The 14,957-nt window shown below is 38.0% G+C and overlaps 2 protein-coding genes across 3 annotated transcripts; one reads left to right on the plus strand and one right to left on the minus strand.

The window, feature by feature from the left end:
• The first annotated feature begins 3,072 nt into the window (after window positions 1–3,072).
• Window positions 3,073–7,524, plus strand: LOC105179387 (probable LRR receptor-like serine/threonine-protein kinase At4g26540). Its single transcript, XM_011102999.2, has 2 exons — window positions 3,073–6,432; window positions 6,833–7,524. The coding sequence occupies exons 1-2, from the start codon at window positions 3,597–3,599 to the stop codon at window positions 7,330–7,332; spliced, it is 3,336 nt and encodes a 1,111-aa protein (XP_011101301.1). The 5' UTR covers window positions 3,073–3,596; the 3' UTR covers window positions 7,333–7,524.
• Window positions 7,525–10,515: 2,991 nt separating this feature from the next.
• On the minus strand, window positions 10,516–14,692 carry LOC105179388 (cell division cycle protein 48 homolog). Of its 2 annotated transcripts, none has more exons than XM_020691310.1 (9): window positions 14,455–14,692; window positions 13,758–13,968; window positions 13,446–13,674; window positions 12,588–13,354; window positions 12,280–12,501; window positions 12,094–12,165; window positions 11,601–11,882; window positions 11,154–11,513; window positions 10,516–10,978 (listed from the first exon to the last, which is right to left on the minus strand). In XM_020691310.1, the coding sequence occupies exons 1-9, from the start codon at window positions 14,490–14,492 to the stop codon at window positions 10,679–10,681; spliced, it is 2,481 nt and encodes an 826-aa protein (XP_020546969.1). In that variant the 5' UTR covers window positions 14,493–14,692; the 3' UTR covers window positions 10,516–10,678. The 2 variants fall into 2 exon arrangements, with proteins under 2 accessions (XP_020546969.1, XP_011101302.1); XM_011103000.2 differs by having other exon boundaries at window positions 13,758–13,923; window positions 14,455–14,691.
• Window positions 14,693–14,957: the final 265 nt, after the last annotated feature.

The following is a 14,957-nucleotide window of genomic DNA, read 5'->3' on the forward strand; positions in this document are numbered from 1 at the left end:
CCCAATCAACCTTTTACCCCACAAATAATTTATAAATTCTTTTTGGTCAAACCTTTTTAATTCGTTTATTAGATTTTTTTTTATAAAAAAATTATCTTCATTTCTCACCTAAAAGGTTAAACCGTTAAAGAGGAGAATCATTTAATATTAATATCTTAACACCCTCCATGTGCAAAACATACATGTGAAGTCTTTTTTCTGTATAAATGGGGGGCCGTTGAAAGATTTAAACCTAAGACCTATTAATTCTTCAACATCACTGTGATACCATATTAAACAATCACTTCATCATCTAAAAGTTTAAGCTATTATATAATAGAATCATTCCATATCATTTTATCATATTTTCTTATTGAAATGAGATGAAATGTCAAAGAGTCACGTCTAATACAGTTATACCACGTATATGTAGTAATTATATATATCTCGATTTTGAATTAGTAGACTAGTAAAAATATAATTTTTTACTATGGTTAATTACCATGGTTTGAAAGTAAAAAATTATGGAGAATATTAGTTAACCATGGCTTCCCCAATGGCTATTAGCCGTTCTTTATGCAAGTGAGACCAAATCATTTGATATAACTAAAAACTGTAACAAATATTTTGATTATATATAAAATTATAGCAAATATTAATTAAATGTGGACAAAAATTTGTTTGGCCATAATAAATACTATTAATATAATTGTTATGATTTTTAAGCAATAATTATCTATAGTGTACAGAATAATCAATCTTTTATAGTGATAAAAATATAGTTAGAATTAATAAGGGCATTGCATCATTCTTTTTCTTAATCTCTCTCCCAATCGACATACTTGTAAGAGAGTTTGAGTAAAAAATAATAGTGAGAATTGCATGCCTAAGTCACGAGGGCAGCATCATGTTCTCCACATCGCCTGCTGTCACGCGACATCACGTGATCATCCCACCATTTATTCTTAATTAAGGTAATTAAAAAACAAAAAGAAAAGGAGTAATATTTTATGTACTTTATCTTATTTTTAATGGGCTATTATTTGTCCCCCAAAAGTCAAAATGGGCATCTCATTTAATTTCCTGAGAAATTATAAATAAATGAATCTTTATATATTTATACCAAAATCTCAGTAAATAATTTGAATTACATCCTTATATTAATTCTATAAACTCGGATTCAATTTTTTATTATATATTTAATTTTTATTTATTAAATATAGATATATTCTACGAAAAGATTTAATACGCATATCTGCTTCGTATAAATTAGGAGGTAATAGGAAATGAATTAATGTTAAAATTGTACTAATGGAATTTTACAGATTATCTAACTCAATAAATCTGACAATAATAAAGATTTGAAATTTTGAGAATAAAAGATTAGTAATGCAATGGTGGCATGCACAGATCAAGATTTGGTGTTTATAGTTAGAGATTAATTAATTTTTACAGACATGATTTATAGATCTAGATCCAATCTCATTTTGTACTTTCACCTATTATTCCTCTTGTCATTTTTTGGGTATTATTATAAACTACATAGTATAAATAAATAAATAAGTAGATAGCTATTTGTAGTCAAGCATTGTTAGAAATTAAATAATTTGAATTTTGTATTTTTTTCAATTTCTTTTTATTTGGAATTTGATGCTAATGGGGTAATTAGGAGAGTGTTAGATTTACAGGTTAGTGAATAATGAATGAGACGCCAGAAGAAATATAACTTTTCACTATAATTAATTATTATGGTTAAAAGTAAAAATAAAAAATATAGCAAATTATATATAACCACTGCTACGCAATTGTTATTAGTCGTTATTTTTGCAAATGGGGTCAAACAATTTGCTATAGCTAAATACCGTGACAAGTATTTTGATTATAGTTAAAATTATAGTGAATGTTGATTAATTGTGAAAAAAAAATTTAATTTTTGTATCAATTTTGTTTGATCGTGGCAGATAGTATAAATTTACTATAATTTTTAAGGTATATTAATTTATAACGTAGAAAATAACTATTCTTTATGTGGTGAGATAAGGGTATTTTTATTAATAATATTTGACTTTCGAGGGTATTTGATTGGATGTTTCGAAAATTTTGGGGTATTTAATATTGGGCTATATTTTAGGTGAGCGGGTTATAATAATTAACTCTAGGAAAAATCAATTATGATTTATTTACTCTGTCCAAAAAGAAAATTTTACGTCTTATTTAAGAACTTTTTATTCTAGAATTCATTTTATTATTATTTATTTTGTACATTATGATATTTTATTAATAATTACATTCAAAAAATAATAAGAAGAGGAATAACTAAAAAATCAATTATATCTATTGTTCACTATAAGAAAATAGGTTTTTAAATACGGAATTATCCATCTCTAAAACCAAAATTACGTCTTTAAAAATAAATAGCAACAAAAAGATCTACCAACACAGTTGTAGCTGAAGGCCCGTATGATTCAAATAAGATTAATACTAATTATCATGATTAATAAGAAAATAGTCGTAATAAATAACAAAACGAGAATCCAACCATCCTCCTCCAACCGTTATGAGGGTCATTATTCATTGCGAAATTCTATCATAGCAATTAGTGTTCAGGTGATTCTTTAAATTTTTCTATTTGTCAGTCACTTTTAATTATTTTTTTCTATTTTCTATAGTTACTTTTTAGGCCCAAAAAATTTTCAAATTATTGCTAGTGTTGTGGGATATCTTTTATCAAATTTTGTGAACTTTTGAAACAGTTCAAATTTTATCAAATTTCAAGCCTATTTTACCTAAACTATGATTAGAACTCCTTTCTTTAAATAGTTATAACTCAGTTAGAAAATTCATTTAGTAATAAAAAATACTTTCTTTTAATTTTGAGTTTTCAAAAATATTATAAACGTGCTCACAATATTCTTTACTTTCAATTGGTTATGCGCCATTCGACTTGAAGCAAAAAATTCAAGGTCGGAAAATAGAAACAGGTATAGGTGTAAACAAAGATACAATGGCGCTTTTGTGAAACCTACATATATTTAATTTGGAATTAAATGAGGCAGTAAGTGGGTGAAAAAGATGAGACTGCCAAAAAGAATATCAAGAACCGTAAATTGTTCTGCTACGATAAACCCGAGAGAGTGTTGCAGCCTACAAAGTTACACATATACAAAGTGGTGAAAGTCTCCATACTTAGAAAAGATAATAATAATAAAAGATTGAAGTGCAGTCCCCAGCAACAGCAACTGTGCCTTCTCCATCCACCTTTTCTCCTTTCATTTTCTTGAAGAAAGAGACCCCATCTCCACCACCGTTAACAACAAATCCCACAAAACCAAATCCTCTTTCTCTCTCTCTCTCTCTCTCTCTCTGCATATATATATATATACATATAAAATATGTGTATATGTATCTCTGCATACAAACATAGTGGCCTAGCTGGTTCTTGGATCCGGAGATTCTGGCACTTTTGGAGTATATTATATTCATCTATATGTTTAAAAATCCATTAGCCCACAAGACATGGTTTCGTTTTCCTCCCAATATCGCCTCTCCCTAGGCTCAAACCCCTGTTTTCTTTGCCCACCAGCATTGAAGTTTGTATCATACTTCTTTTTTTTCTAATGCCTGTTTATCCATGGCCCCTCTTCTTCTTCTTCTTCTTCTTCTTTGTTTCTACATTGATTTCTCCCTCTGTGTTCGCTCTCAGTCCGCCGGGGGAAGCCCTTCTTGCCTGGAAGAACAGCTTGAAGGGCTCGCTCGAGGTTTTAAACAATTGGGATCCGACTGACGAGACTCCGTGTCGATGGTTTGGCGTTTCCTGCAACTTCAAGAATGAGGTTGTGGAGCTGAATTTGAAGTACGTTGATTTGCTTGGAAATGTGCCTTCGAATTTCAACTCTTTGGAGTCTCTCAACAAGCTTATCTTGTCGGGGACTAACCTCACCGGGCCTATCCCACGACAGATTGGCGATCTTCAGGAGTTGAGGCTCCTGGATTTGAGTGATAATGGATTGAGTGGTGAAATTCCTGGTGAAATTTGCCGCTTGGTAAAGCTGGAGCAGCTTTATCTTAACACGAATCGGCTGGAAGGTGAAATTCCTGGTGAAGTTGGAAACTTGACAGGTCTGGTGGAGCTGACACTCTATGATAATCAGCTCAGTGGTGGGATTCCAGGCAGTATAGGCCATATGAAGAAGCTGGAGGTGATCAGAGCTGGTGGGAACAAGAATCTTGAAGGGCCCATCCCTCAAGAAATTGGAAACTGCACGAATTTGGTGTTGTTAGGCCTGGCAGAGACCAGCATTTCCGGGTTTCTTCCAGCTTCTCTTGGGAACTTGAAGAAACTCCAGACCCTCGCCGTGTATACCGCGCTTCTTTCCGGCCAAATCCCACCGGAACTTGGCGATTGCACGTCCCTGGAAAACATTTATCTCTACGAGAACTCACTCACCGGCTCGATACCAACTCGATTAGGCAGCCTTCAACACTTGCAGAACCTCCTGCTCTGGCAGAACAATTTGGTGGGCACTATTCCTACTGAGCTTGGCAACTGCCGTCAATTAATGGTCGTAGATGTGTCCATGAACTCGTTGACGGGCGTCATCCCGGAGTCTTTCGGGAACTTGAGCCTGTTGCAAGAGCTACAGGTGAGTGTGAATCAAATTTCAGGCAAGATTCCAACTCAGCTTGGCAATTGCACGGGTTTGACCCATATCGAGCTCGACAACAATCAACTCACCGGCAGCATTCCTACGGAATTCGGGAACTTGTTTAACTTAACGTTGTTGTTTTTGTGGCAAAATCGGCTGGAGGGTAATATTCCACCTTCTTTGTCTAATTGTCACATGTTGGAAGCCATCGACTTGTCGCAAAACGCATTGTCAGGGCCAATTCCTAGTGGTATTTTCGAGTTACAGAATCTGAACAAGCTTTTGCTGCTGGGGAACAATCTCTCAGGGGCGATACCGCCTGAAATTGGAAACTGTTCTTCGTTGATTCGATTTCGAGCTAGTAATAACAAGCTCACCGGGAGTTTGCCGCCGGATATTGGGAGATTGAAGAATCTGAATTTCTTTGATCTTGGATCAAACCGGTTATCTGGGATCATTCCGGCTGAGATTTCTGGATGCAAGAATCTCACTTTTCTTGACCTGCATTCAAATTCGATAACAGGGAATGTGCCGGGGAGTTTGAATCAGCTTGCTGCCCTCCAGTTTCTTGATATTTCTGAGAATATGATTGAAGGTACATTGAGTCCGAATCTGGGATCATTGAGTTCACTAACAAAATTGATTCTTGGACAGAACAGGCTCTCGGGTCCAATCCCAAGTGAACTTGGTTCGTGTTCTAGGCTTCAATTGCTTGATTTAAGCAGCAACGAGCTTGAAGGTCCAATTCCGGCGAGCTTGGGGAAGATTCCGGCACTGGAAATAGCTCTAAATTTGAGCTGGAACAGACTTTCTGGTGGGATTCCGGAGGAGTTCACAACATTGGACAGGCTAGGGGTGCTGGATGTTTCTCACAACCAGCTCTCCGGCGACCTTCATTATCTGGCCGACCTTCAAAATTTGGTGGTTCTCAATGTTTCCCACAACAACTTCTCGGGTCATGTGCCGGAGACTTCTTTCTTCTCCAAACTGCCGCTCAGCGTCCTGGCAGGCAACCCCCAGCTGTGTCTTTCCAGCAACAAGTGCTCGGCCGACGATGGCGGAGCCACTAGGCGCGGGAAGGCGGCGAGGGTGGCAATGGTGGTATTGCTCTGCACGGCATGTGTGCTACTCTTGACTGCGCTCTACATTATCCTCGGAGGACGTGTTCGGGCCTACCTGGCCCGTGATGGTGATTTAGACAACAAGGACGACATGGAGTTGGGGGGGCCGTGGGAGGTCACAGTGTACCAAAAGCTCGACTTGTCTATTAATGATGTGGCCAAGTGTTTGACAGCTGTCAATGTGATCGGTCATGGCCGATCAGGCATTGTGTATCGGGCTATAATCCCATCAGGGCAAACCATCGCCGTGAAAAGGTTCCGTTCATCGGAGAAGTACTCGGCCGCCACATTTTCATCGGAGATTACAACGTTAGCCCGCATTCGACATAGGAACATCGTTAGGCTATTGGGGTGGGCCGCCAATAGGAAGACCAAGTTGTTGTTGTATGACTATTTGCCTAATGGCACATTAGGCGCGTTGTTACACGACGGGCGAGGGGAGAGAGTTGAGTGGGAGATTCGATTCAAGATAGCACTGGGAGTCGCTGAAGGCTTGGCTTACTTGCACCACGACTGCGTGCCGCCCATCCTCCACCGCGATGTTAAGACACATAACATACTCTTAGGGGACCGATACGAGCCATGTTTAGCTGATTTTGGGCTAGCAAGGTTTATTGAGGATGAAAATGCTGGCTCTTTTTCAGCATATCCTCAGTTTGCTGGATCATATGGATACTTTGCTCCAGGTAATTTCCTATTTAACTGTTGCCCATATCCTTTTATCTTGCTTTCTAGACTTTCTTTTTCTTGATTTTACTGAATTTTAGTTATTTCTATTCAACCTAGAAAATTAAATGTTGGGTTTGAATTAGTTACTTCAAGTTGGCTAGAAGAACATGATCAACAAAAGAGGGTTCCACGAATCCTTCGCATTGTGTGCAGGATCATTTTAGTGTTAGTTGGAAACATCAAGTGATGTTGCTTGTACTTGGATTTGTATCTTGTGTTGTAATATTAGGGAGTTATGCATGTGAGCTCATGTGATTGCTTCAACTTTTTGTCCAAACAAATTTGTCTTCACATATTTGGCTTCTACACTTGCAATCAGCCATTTCTTCTAAAACTTAGTTCTTTTGGGCTATGCAGAGTATGCTTCCATGCTAAAGATTACCCAGAAGAGCGACGTCTACAGCTACGGTGTCGTCTTACTAGAAATCATAACAGGGAAACAACCAATAGACCCCTCATTTCCAGACGAACTACATGTTATTCAGTGGGTACGAGACCACTTAAAGAGCAAACGGGACCCTGTCGACATCATTGATCAAAAACTCCAAGGGCACCCAGACACACAAATCCAAGAAATGCTCCAAGCCCTCGGAATAGCCCTTCTCTGCACCAGTAACCGTCCAGACGACCGTCCCACCATGAAAGACGTGGTGGCCCTATTGAAGGAAATTAAGCACGAGCAAGCTGGAGGCGAGCAAGGCCAGAAGCCCACAACTAACTTATCGAAGGGTTCCGATCTTTCATCGTACTCTTCCTCATCGGTGACCCCTGCTCAATTGTTGCTTCTCCAAGGCTCGTCCAATTGCTCCTTTGCTTATTCGTCTTCTTCCACAAGTTACAACAATAGGCATCAATAAATCGATCGCAACAATACGTCTATTTGTTAGGAGTAGGAAAGCAATTTAGTTGGCATTGTAAAGAGGTAGGAGCATTAGTATTCTATATTTTGATTAAAAGTTCATAAAAATTTGGAGAAAGAGTCTCTAGCAACCTATGAAACTCCATTTTCGCTATCTTTCTTTTGAAGTAGTAATTCTTGCACATGACCACATGCGACATTATTTGATTTGAAAATTTTTATCACGTAGCGTAAATTGGTTGGGAATAAGCATTATTTTTCGAACAAGATGATGATGGTCATGTGTTATCAAGTGTACAATAATGTGAGAGATGTAACTTTGCTTTGTGGACAAGTCTTTGTCAGTCACTTCAAGGGAATAACAGGAGCATGCACAAGGATGTCTTGATGGGGCAGCCACCTCCTTCTTGTACCTATTCGAAAAATTAAAACCATTTTCGAGGATGATTTTCCTCTCTCATAAGGGCTAAAGCAAGTCATAGGCGTGTGGTTAGGATCTTGTGGGCATTGAAATTTTATGAAATCGTGGTTTGTTAGTAAATTGTGGGAGTAATTTGTAGTTTTGATTTAGAGCTAAATATAGTTAATAAGATCTAACTCAATTGACAAAAGTGAGACTTTATGATTTTAAAGGTCATGGATTCATTCCCGTTTTATAAATGGAATGTTATGTTTACTAAATAGTAGCTATGTTGATTAGATTTTATTATACATAAATTCTCATATTGAAATTTTCGATTTTATCGTTTCTTGATAGTAAATTTTTGGATTTAAATAATAATGTCGATTTATAGTCAAATGTAAATTTAGAGGTAAGCGGTTGGTGTCCTGGACACGTAAATCATACCTTAATTTCCATATTATAACGTAGTGGTCTTGATAATTAATAATCGGACCAGTTAACAATTTGAATTTATAATTAAAACCAAGTTTCTTGGTGTGTGGTTGGGGCCTTCAGGGCAATGGTGGGTCTCATAATACGGAGATCATACTCGAACTCTCAAAATAATTTTACTCATATTAAATTTGACTAATCAAATTAAGTATAATATATTTATTATGTGATTGAGCATTTTTCTTAAATTATGCACCAACCATATCATAAGTGAATTGTACTTGCCTTATAATAAGTTTAAATACACTCAAATTTAATCCGAGTTAGAATTTCTCCTGAACTCTCATATTAAAATTTTACGATTTCGTGATTCTTTTACAGTAAACTATTAGATTAATTGATAATTCTCATTTTTCAAGTGTTCTCATATTGAAATTCATCGTAGTTGCTTGATAGTAAATTATAGATCAATCAAGAATCGAACTTTTTCATACTTTTATAATTTCGTTACTATGTGAGAAAAAAATGTTTCTATCCTTTACTGCCATGAAGGTGAAAGGATGAGAAGAAGCATCTTCTTGCGTTTTATCATGCAACTCCAAAAGGACCCCCACCATGTGTGAAAGGGATGCAATCAAACAACACAATACATTACAGAATTGACAGGCGTCGATCCCTTTTTTCACAGCAAAAACCATGTCCCATCATTACATATGCCATTTCTTGCCACCTTTGATTTTACGTCTCATCAAAGGATGGATACAAAATTCATGGGCTCATCATAAGGTAATAACCTGAATCTCTCAACTACTTTTTACAAGAAGTGAAAATTTTCTTGACACAAAGATTCAGCAAGAGTTCCCGTGGCCCCCCCTCTTTGCACTTTGTTCTTGGTTCATAACACCAAGGAATCGCAGGTTGGATTTTTTTCACTTTAATGGTAAGTCAACATTTCTTAGATGTGGGATATTTCTGAACCAAGCAGTTAGATGGTTACTGCATATCCATTGTTTCAAAAAGTGGAGTATGTACAACTATTTGACTGTCGTGTTTTGCACACTATGTATGTAACATCTCTAGGATCTAGTTGTGCCAAAGTCGAATTCAGGGTGGAGAAATGGAGATAGTTCTTTTGACACTTGGGAACATATCGGTCGTTCAAGGATTCATCGTTAGAGTTTCGGAATTAAGACCACTTCCTTAGTCTCAAATCACATCCTATGATATTAAAATATGACTCAATTACCCCTCGACCCGAGATTAACATTATTCTACCCTAGACCTAGGAGTTTCAACAAGAAACCACTGTATCCACACACACAGAAGGAAAATGTCAAAAAGAAAAAAGAAAAGAGGGTTTTGTATTTCACAATTTTAAGGTAAAGATTGCCTTTTGCCCTTTTCGGCTTTTTTACTCACATGCAGGAAAAGACCAAAAAGCCCACACAGCACATAACCGTTAGTCCTTTCTGCAAAGTGAATGGACCCCCACATGGGCATGGTTAGATCTGCTGAGCTGATCCAAGTGCTGCTATTATATCTTCTGCTGAAATAAATGCTGATGCAGTAGTTGTGATTTTTGGGAGAGGGGAAAAAGGTGTGCCAGAAAGATTCCCAGCTTAGATAACAAGGACAACCCTCAGCTCCAAGGGTCCACCACATCAGCCTATGCACACCCACACATGGTCCTCAAGATGACTTTCCCGCAATTACATATCAAAATTTTATATGGATTACAGAATTTTCTAAGTTCACCATCGGCGCTCAAGATCAATTTTTATCAAGATACATGTGCATACTGTAATAGAGAACCGTTCGGTAACTATTTATACTAAACTAGATTGAATTTTCTATTGCAATTCATATTGGGCCGTCTATTCTATTTTATATTTATTATATATATATAATAAAAAAATTTCTTAATGTAATCCATGTACACGTATCGTCTATATGTAAAATAGAATAGGAAATACAAAGAAACCCTATCACCAAATAGGGGCAATGGAGCTCGATTCTGACCATTGATGAATATTGGATCAGACTCCATATTCCAACATATACCTAACTTTTCTTTCTTTTGAAATTATCAGCACCGTCCCTCCAAGGCTTTCTATGTTAGAAAATGCAAACATGGGCTTCGATGTTTTATGTGGGGAACATCCCAATTAAACTCGATTCCACCTCCACGGTTTTAGGTTAGGAAATGCAAATATGCAAATATGAGATTTGTCCAAATAACCACACTACTAACCATCGTCGAAGTGTATCCTAAATTACTCACGTCTAACTCTTGAAATTACGATCTTCAACCCCCACAAAAAAAAATAAAAAATAAAAGGAGAGAAGTGGAGATCATTGTTACTAACCCTTTATTTATATTACAAGTGTGGTTCTTAATGTCACGTAAGCTCCGGTGTGAGGTACATATTTTACATGAAAACATGCATGGAGAGGACAGTAAGACGTTAACCTATAGTATCTTCAGCCGTCGTCTTAACCTATAGTATCTTCAGCCGTACAAGTCATCGTCACCGCCGTCACCACCAGCGGCAGAAGAAAACGGGTCTGAGGCCCCAGCAGCTTCAGTGTTTGCTCGATCGGGGAACCGGAATTCAGACCCAAAACCGCGAGATTGCTGCAGCGTCTGTGCAAAGAGCTGGTACTTCCTGATGTCGGCATCGCTCACACTCCTCCGAGCATATTTCATCGACTCCTCAAAGTGCGCTGCCTTGATCTCAGGTACATCATCGACGTCGTCTTCTTCCATAGCCTCGGGGTTTTCTCTCTTCTTCCTTTCTCTCTCGATATCCTACCATGCGAAATCATAGAAATTGAAAATGAGAATGAAGTTCTAAAAAGTCAAAATATCAATTTTCAAGACTGTTAAGGAGTAAAAAGTTCGCGCTAAAACGGGGCTTTGAGCATTGGCTACATGGATACATGACACATTGATTGACGGCAAGAAAATCATGTTATGCCGTTACCTTTTCAATATTTTCTCGAATAGCATACTTGCAAGCACGCTGGCATATTTCAGTAATATCAGCACCGCTGAACCCGTGTGTGTGCCTCGCAAGTGCTGCTAGGTCGACTTCCTTAGCTACAGGGGACTTCCGCAAACACGCTTTAAAGATCTGAAGACGAGAAGCTTCATCTGGAAGTGGGATGTAGATCAACTGGTCGAGACGTCCCGGCCTGAGCAATGCAGGATCAATTATGTCAGGCCGGTTTGTTGCGCCGATAATAAAAACCGTCTTCTTTGCCGTCATTCCGTCCATTTCCGTCAGCAATTGATTAAGAACTCTGTCTGCAGCACCACCAGCATCTCCAACCGAACTTCCTCGCTAAGTTGACACAGAATGGTACAAAAGATTATAAAAACAAAGCTGAAAAAGCAAAGTATCAAATCTTCTTGACACGATGATGACTACCTGAGTAGCAATTGAATCAAGCTCATCGAAGAAAAGCACACACGGAGCAGATTGTCGAGCCTTGTCGAATATCTCCCGAACATTTGCTTCGCTCTCTCCGAACCACATCGTTAACAATTCAGGTCCTTTGACACTTATGAAATTGGCTTGGCACTCATTAGCAATGGCTTTCGCGAGCAGAGTTTTGCCGCAACCAGGAGGTCCATAGAAGAGAACCCCTTTAGAGGGTGACATGCCGAACTTCTCAAACTTCTCAGGATGCTCGACAGGGTACTGCACAGTCTGTAAAAGCCCAACATTTGCAAATTTCATCACATTGGTAAATGGATAAATTTGATATTAGCTAAGGAATTATAACATAATTAGGTGATGCGATGACAAACAGAGTTCATATATGTCAGCTGCAAGAATGATTCACAAAAGAACAAAGAGATTTAGCAGCAAACGGATAATTGAAATCATGTCATGAGATGTCAAAGATTGTAGGGTATACCTCTTGAAGCTCTCGTTTCACATTGTCCAACCCACCAATATCGTCCCAGGAGACATTAGGAACCTCAACAACCTGCAAAGGGGATTGGTGTTCATGAATTCAAGCAGAATTACTAATAAAAGCAACGATGATGATGACAGAGTTGTGAAAAGGAATAGCTTAATGAATTTTGCTGAACACTCGTACTGTTTCACGTAAGGCTGATGGGTTCGAGGCACCCAGTGCAGTTAGGAAATGTTCGTTAGTCACAGCCATAGAATTCAATACTTCGGCATCAATTGTCTCATCCTCCAAGTCAATTACATCCATTTTCTCCCTGATGCACTGAAGAGCAGCTTCCGTGCAAAGGGCAGCAAGATCAGCACCAACATACCCGTGAGTGTCTTTGGCAACTCGTTCAAGATCAACCTGAAAGGAATTAATGAATAAAAATGAAAAACATAGCCCACATCGCTAAGCCACAATTCCGTAATACTGAGCAGTACAAAACCCACGTCTTCGGAAAGTTTCATGTTTTTGGTATGAATACGGAGAACTTCCAGCCTTCCAATTTCATCCGGCACCCCTATGTCAATTTCTCGATCGAATCTCCCAAATCGTCTCAGAGCAGGATCAATGCTATTCGGTCTATTTGTGGCCCCCATAACAATGACATGAGACCGGGACTTGAGACCATCCATTAAAGTAAGAAGCTGAGAAACGATACGCCTTTCTACTTCACCTTGTGTTTTCTCCCTCTTTGGAGCAATAGAATCTAACTCGTCAATGAAGATGATGGACGGAGCATTTTTCTCAGCCTCCTCAAATGCCTTCCTCAAATTACTCTCACTCTCACCAGCTAACTTTGACATTATTTCAGGTCCATTAATCAGAAAGAAAAACGCACCCGTCTCATTAGCTACAGCTCTTGCAATTAACGTTTTCCCCGATCCTGGAGGCCCGTAGAGTAAGATCCCTTTAGGCGGCTTCACACCAATTGATTTGAAAAGCTGAGGATGTCTCAAAGGAAGTTCTACTAACTCACGTATCTGAGCCATTTGCTTTCTTACACCACCAACGTCATCATAACCAACTTCGTTCAATCTCTCCTCATCCTCACGCTTAATTGGTTCACCCTCACAGAATATCTCTGTATCAGGCGCAACAACACAGTACTCACCGGGATCGGTCTCAACGACCTTGAATTCAACACTTCGCATGCCACCTCTAACCTGAAAAAGGTCGCCCTTTCTCACAGGACGATAAGCGTCCAAGAAATAGGCTAACCGTTGGAATAAGAAACATATGGTTGTATAACAATATCACAACACCAAAATAAAAGAGATACAGCAACTAAACAATGATAGCCTTACGCTTTAAGTAGGCATCGAAGAGATTGCCGGTGAGGCCCTCAACCGAGTCGTCAATGGGAAGAATGTGAACACGTTTTCCATACTTGACATCAGGACACTGGTGCACAGATATCATATCAGTAAGACGTACTCTCAGGTTTGATCGTACGACTTTGTTCATTCGTATTTTCTGCTCTTCACATTGCTCATCGGCGAGAACAATGCAAACCGTGTCCTTGCATTTTTTCCCCTATACCACCATACACACTTCAAATAAGACCTATAAATAAAAGAAAAGCCAATTGTATCATATAGAATATAAACAAAATTCACCCGGATCAAGATGGTATCCCCTCGAAAGAGCTGAAGTTCTTCCATTTTAACAGGATGCATCGAGACCACCGAGTTGTCATCATTAATTGCCTCATCGACAATAAGGCGATTAGGGGACTTTTTTCGTTCTAAAATCGCAGTAGAATAGTCTCTTTTGCTACTTTTCCTGGATTCCAAGAACCCAAAATTCTTCTTCATCCAAAAAACATAACTTGATTCAAATAAATAAACAACCCAAACAAGAAAAATTAATCAAGAAGCCCAAATTCAGGACAACAACAACAGTAAGCATATAATTTAGTAAAGATCATCAACAAATATAGAGAAAAAATACATTTTCCTATAACAAGCAATCCATACTCCCAATAAGTGTACCAAAATCTAGTAAACTATTTCTACAAAAAAACCAAACACTTCCACAAAACAATCACACTCCAAAAAAAAAAGAAAGAAAAAGAAACCCATATATTTCCAAACAACAACATTAACAGTCCAACGCTCACAAACCAATTTCCAATACAAATAACAACATCCAACAAAACCAACCCATAAGGCCAAAATAAATAAATAATTAAAAAAGAAAGGTGTTGGAATATAAACACTTGATCAAAAACCAAACAAGAAAAGGGTCCACCTTCAACTTCAACAAAATCAGCTTACGTGAAAAAACTACAATATATGCAAAAGGTAAACTCACGAGTCGGTGGTTTGGGCAGAAGAGCTTGGATCAGCCATGGCGTCTCAAAGAAGTCCGAGGTTTTAAATTCCTTTGCAAATTGCAATAATTCTTGCCACGGGTTTTTCCTAGCGGTGGTTTTACTTTTATGTTCAGTGAGAGAGAGAGGAGATAAGAATTTTGCTGACTGTTGTTTTGCACGACGAGGGGAAAGGCTGGTGAACCGACTTCCACTGGGAATAGAAAATTGTCTGTCGGGATATGGCTATTGACGTTTTCATCCTTGCGTTTTCTCTGTTATCTTTTTCTTTAGAACGTAGTACGGCTGCACGAATGCCCATCAATGCCAATACCACAACACGTACACAATAAAATATAAATATAAATGCCATAAAATCTAGAACAGATTATAATATTTTTTTCCAAATTTAATATGATTAAAAATATGCTTTACTATTTAAAAAAATATTAATACCTTTAATTTTGAGGATCATCTCCCAACTGTTAATTTTTATTAGATTTTT

The sequence above is a fragment of the Sesamum indicum genome, unplaced genomic scaffold (genome assembly GCF_000512975.1).
Source record: "Sesamum indicum cultivar Zhongzhi No. 13 unplaced genomic scaffold, S_indicum_v1.0 scaffold00155, whole genome shotgun sequence".
Lineage (NCBI taxonomy): Eukaryota > Viridiplantae > Streptophyta > Magnoliopsida > Lamiales > Pedaliaceae > Sesamum > Sesamum indicum.

Excerpts from the sequence above, each read along its gene's own strand:
- LOC105179387 (XM_011102999.2), top strand. The coding sequence starts at position 3,597 with ATGCCTGTTTATCCATGGCCCCTCTTCTTCTTCTTCTTCTTCTTCTTT. Across the intron at positions 6,433-6,832 it reads ATATGGATACTTTGCTCCAG|AGTATGCTTCCATGCTAAAG; the intron begins GTAATTTCCTAT and ends TGGGCTATGCAG.
- LOC105179388 (XM_020691310.1), bottom strand. The coding sequence starts at position 14,492 with ATGGCTGATCCAAGCTCTTCTGCCCAAACCACCGACTC. Across the intron at positions 13,675-13,757 it reads GGGATACCATCTTGATCCGG|GGGAAAAAATGCAAGGACAC; the intron begins GTGAATTTTGTT and ends ATGGTGGTATAG. Across the intron at positions 12,166-12,279 it reads CATCAGCCTTACGTGAAACA|GTTGTTGAGGTTCCTAATGT; the intron begins GTACGAGTGTTC and ends TCCCCTTTGCAG.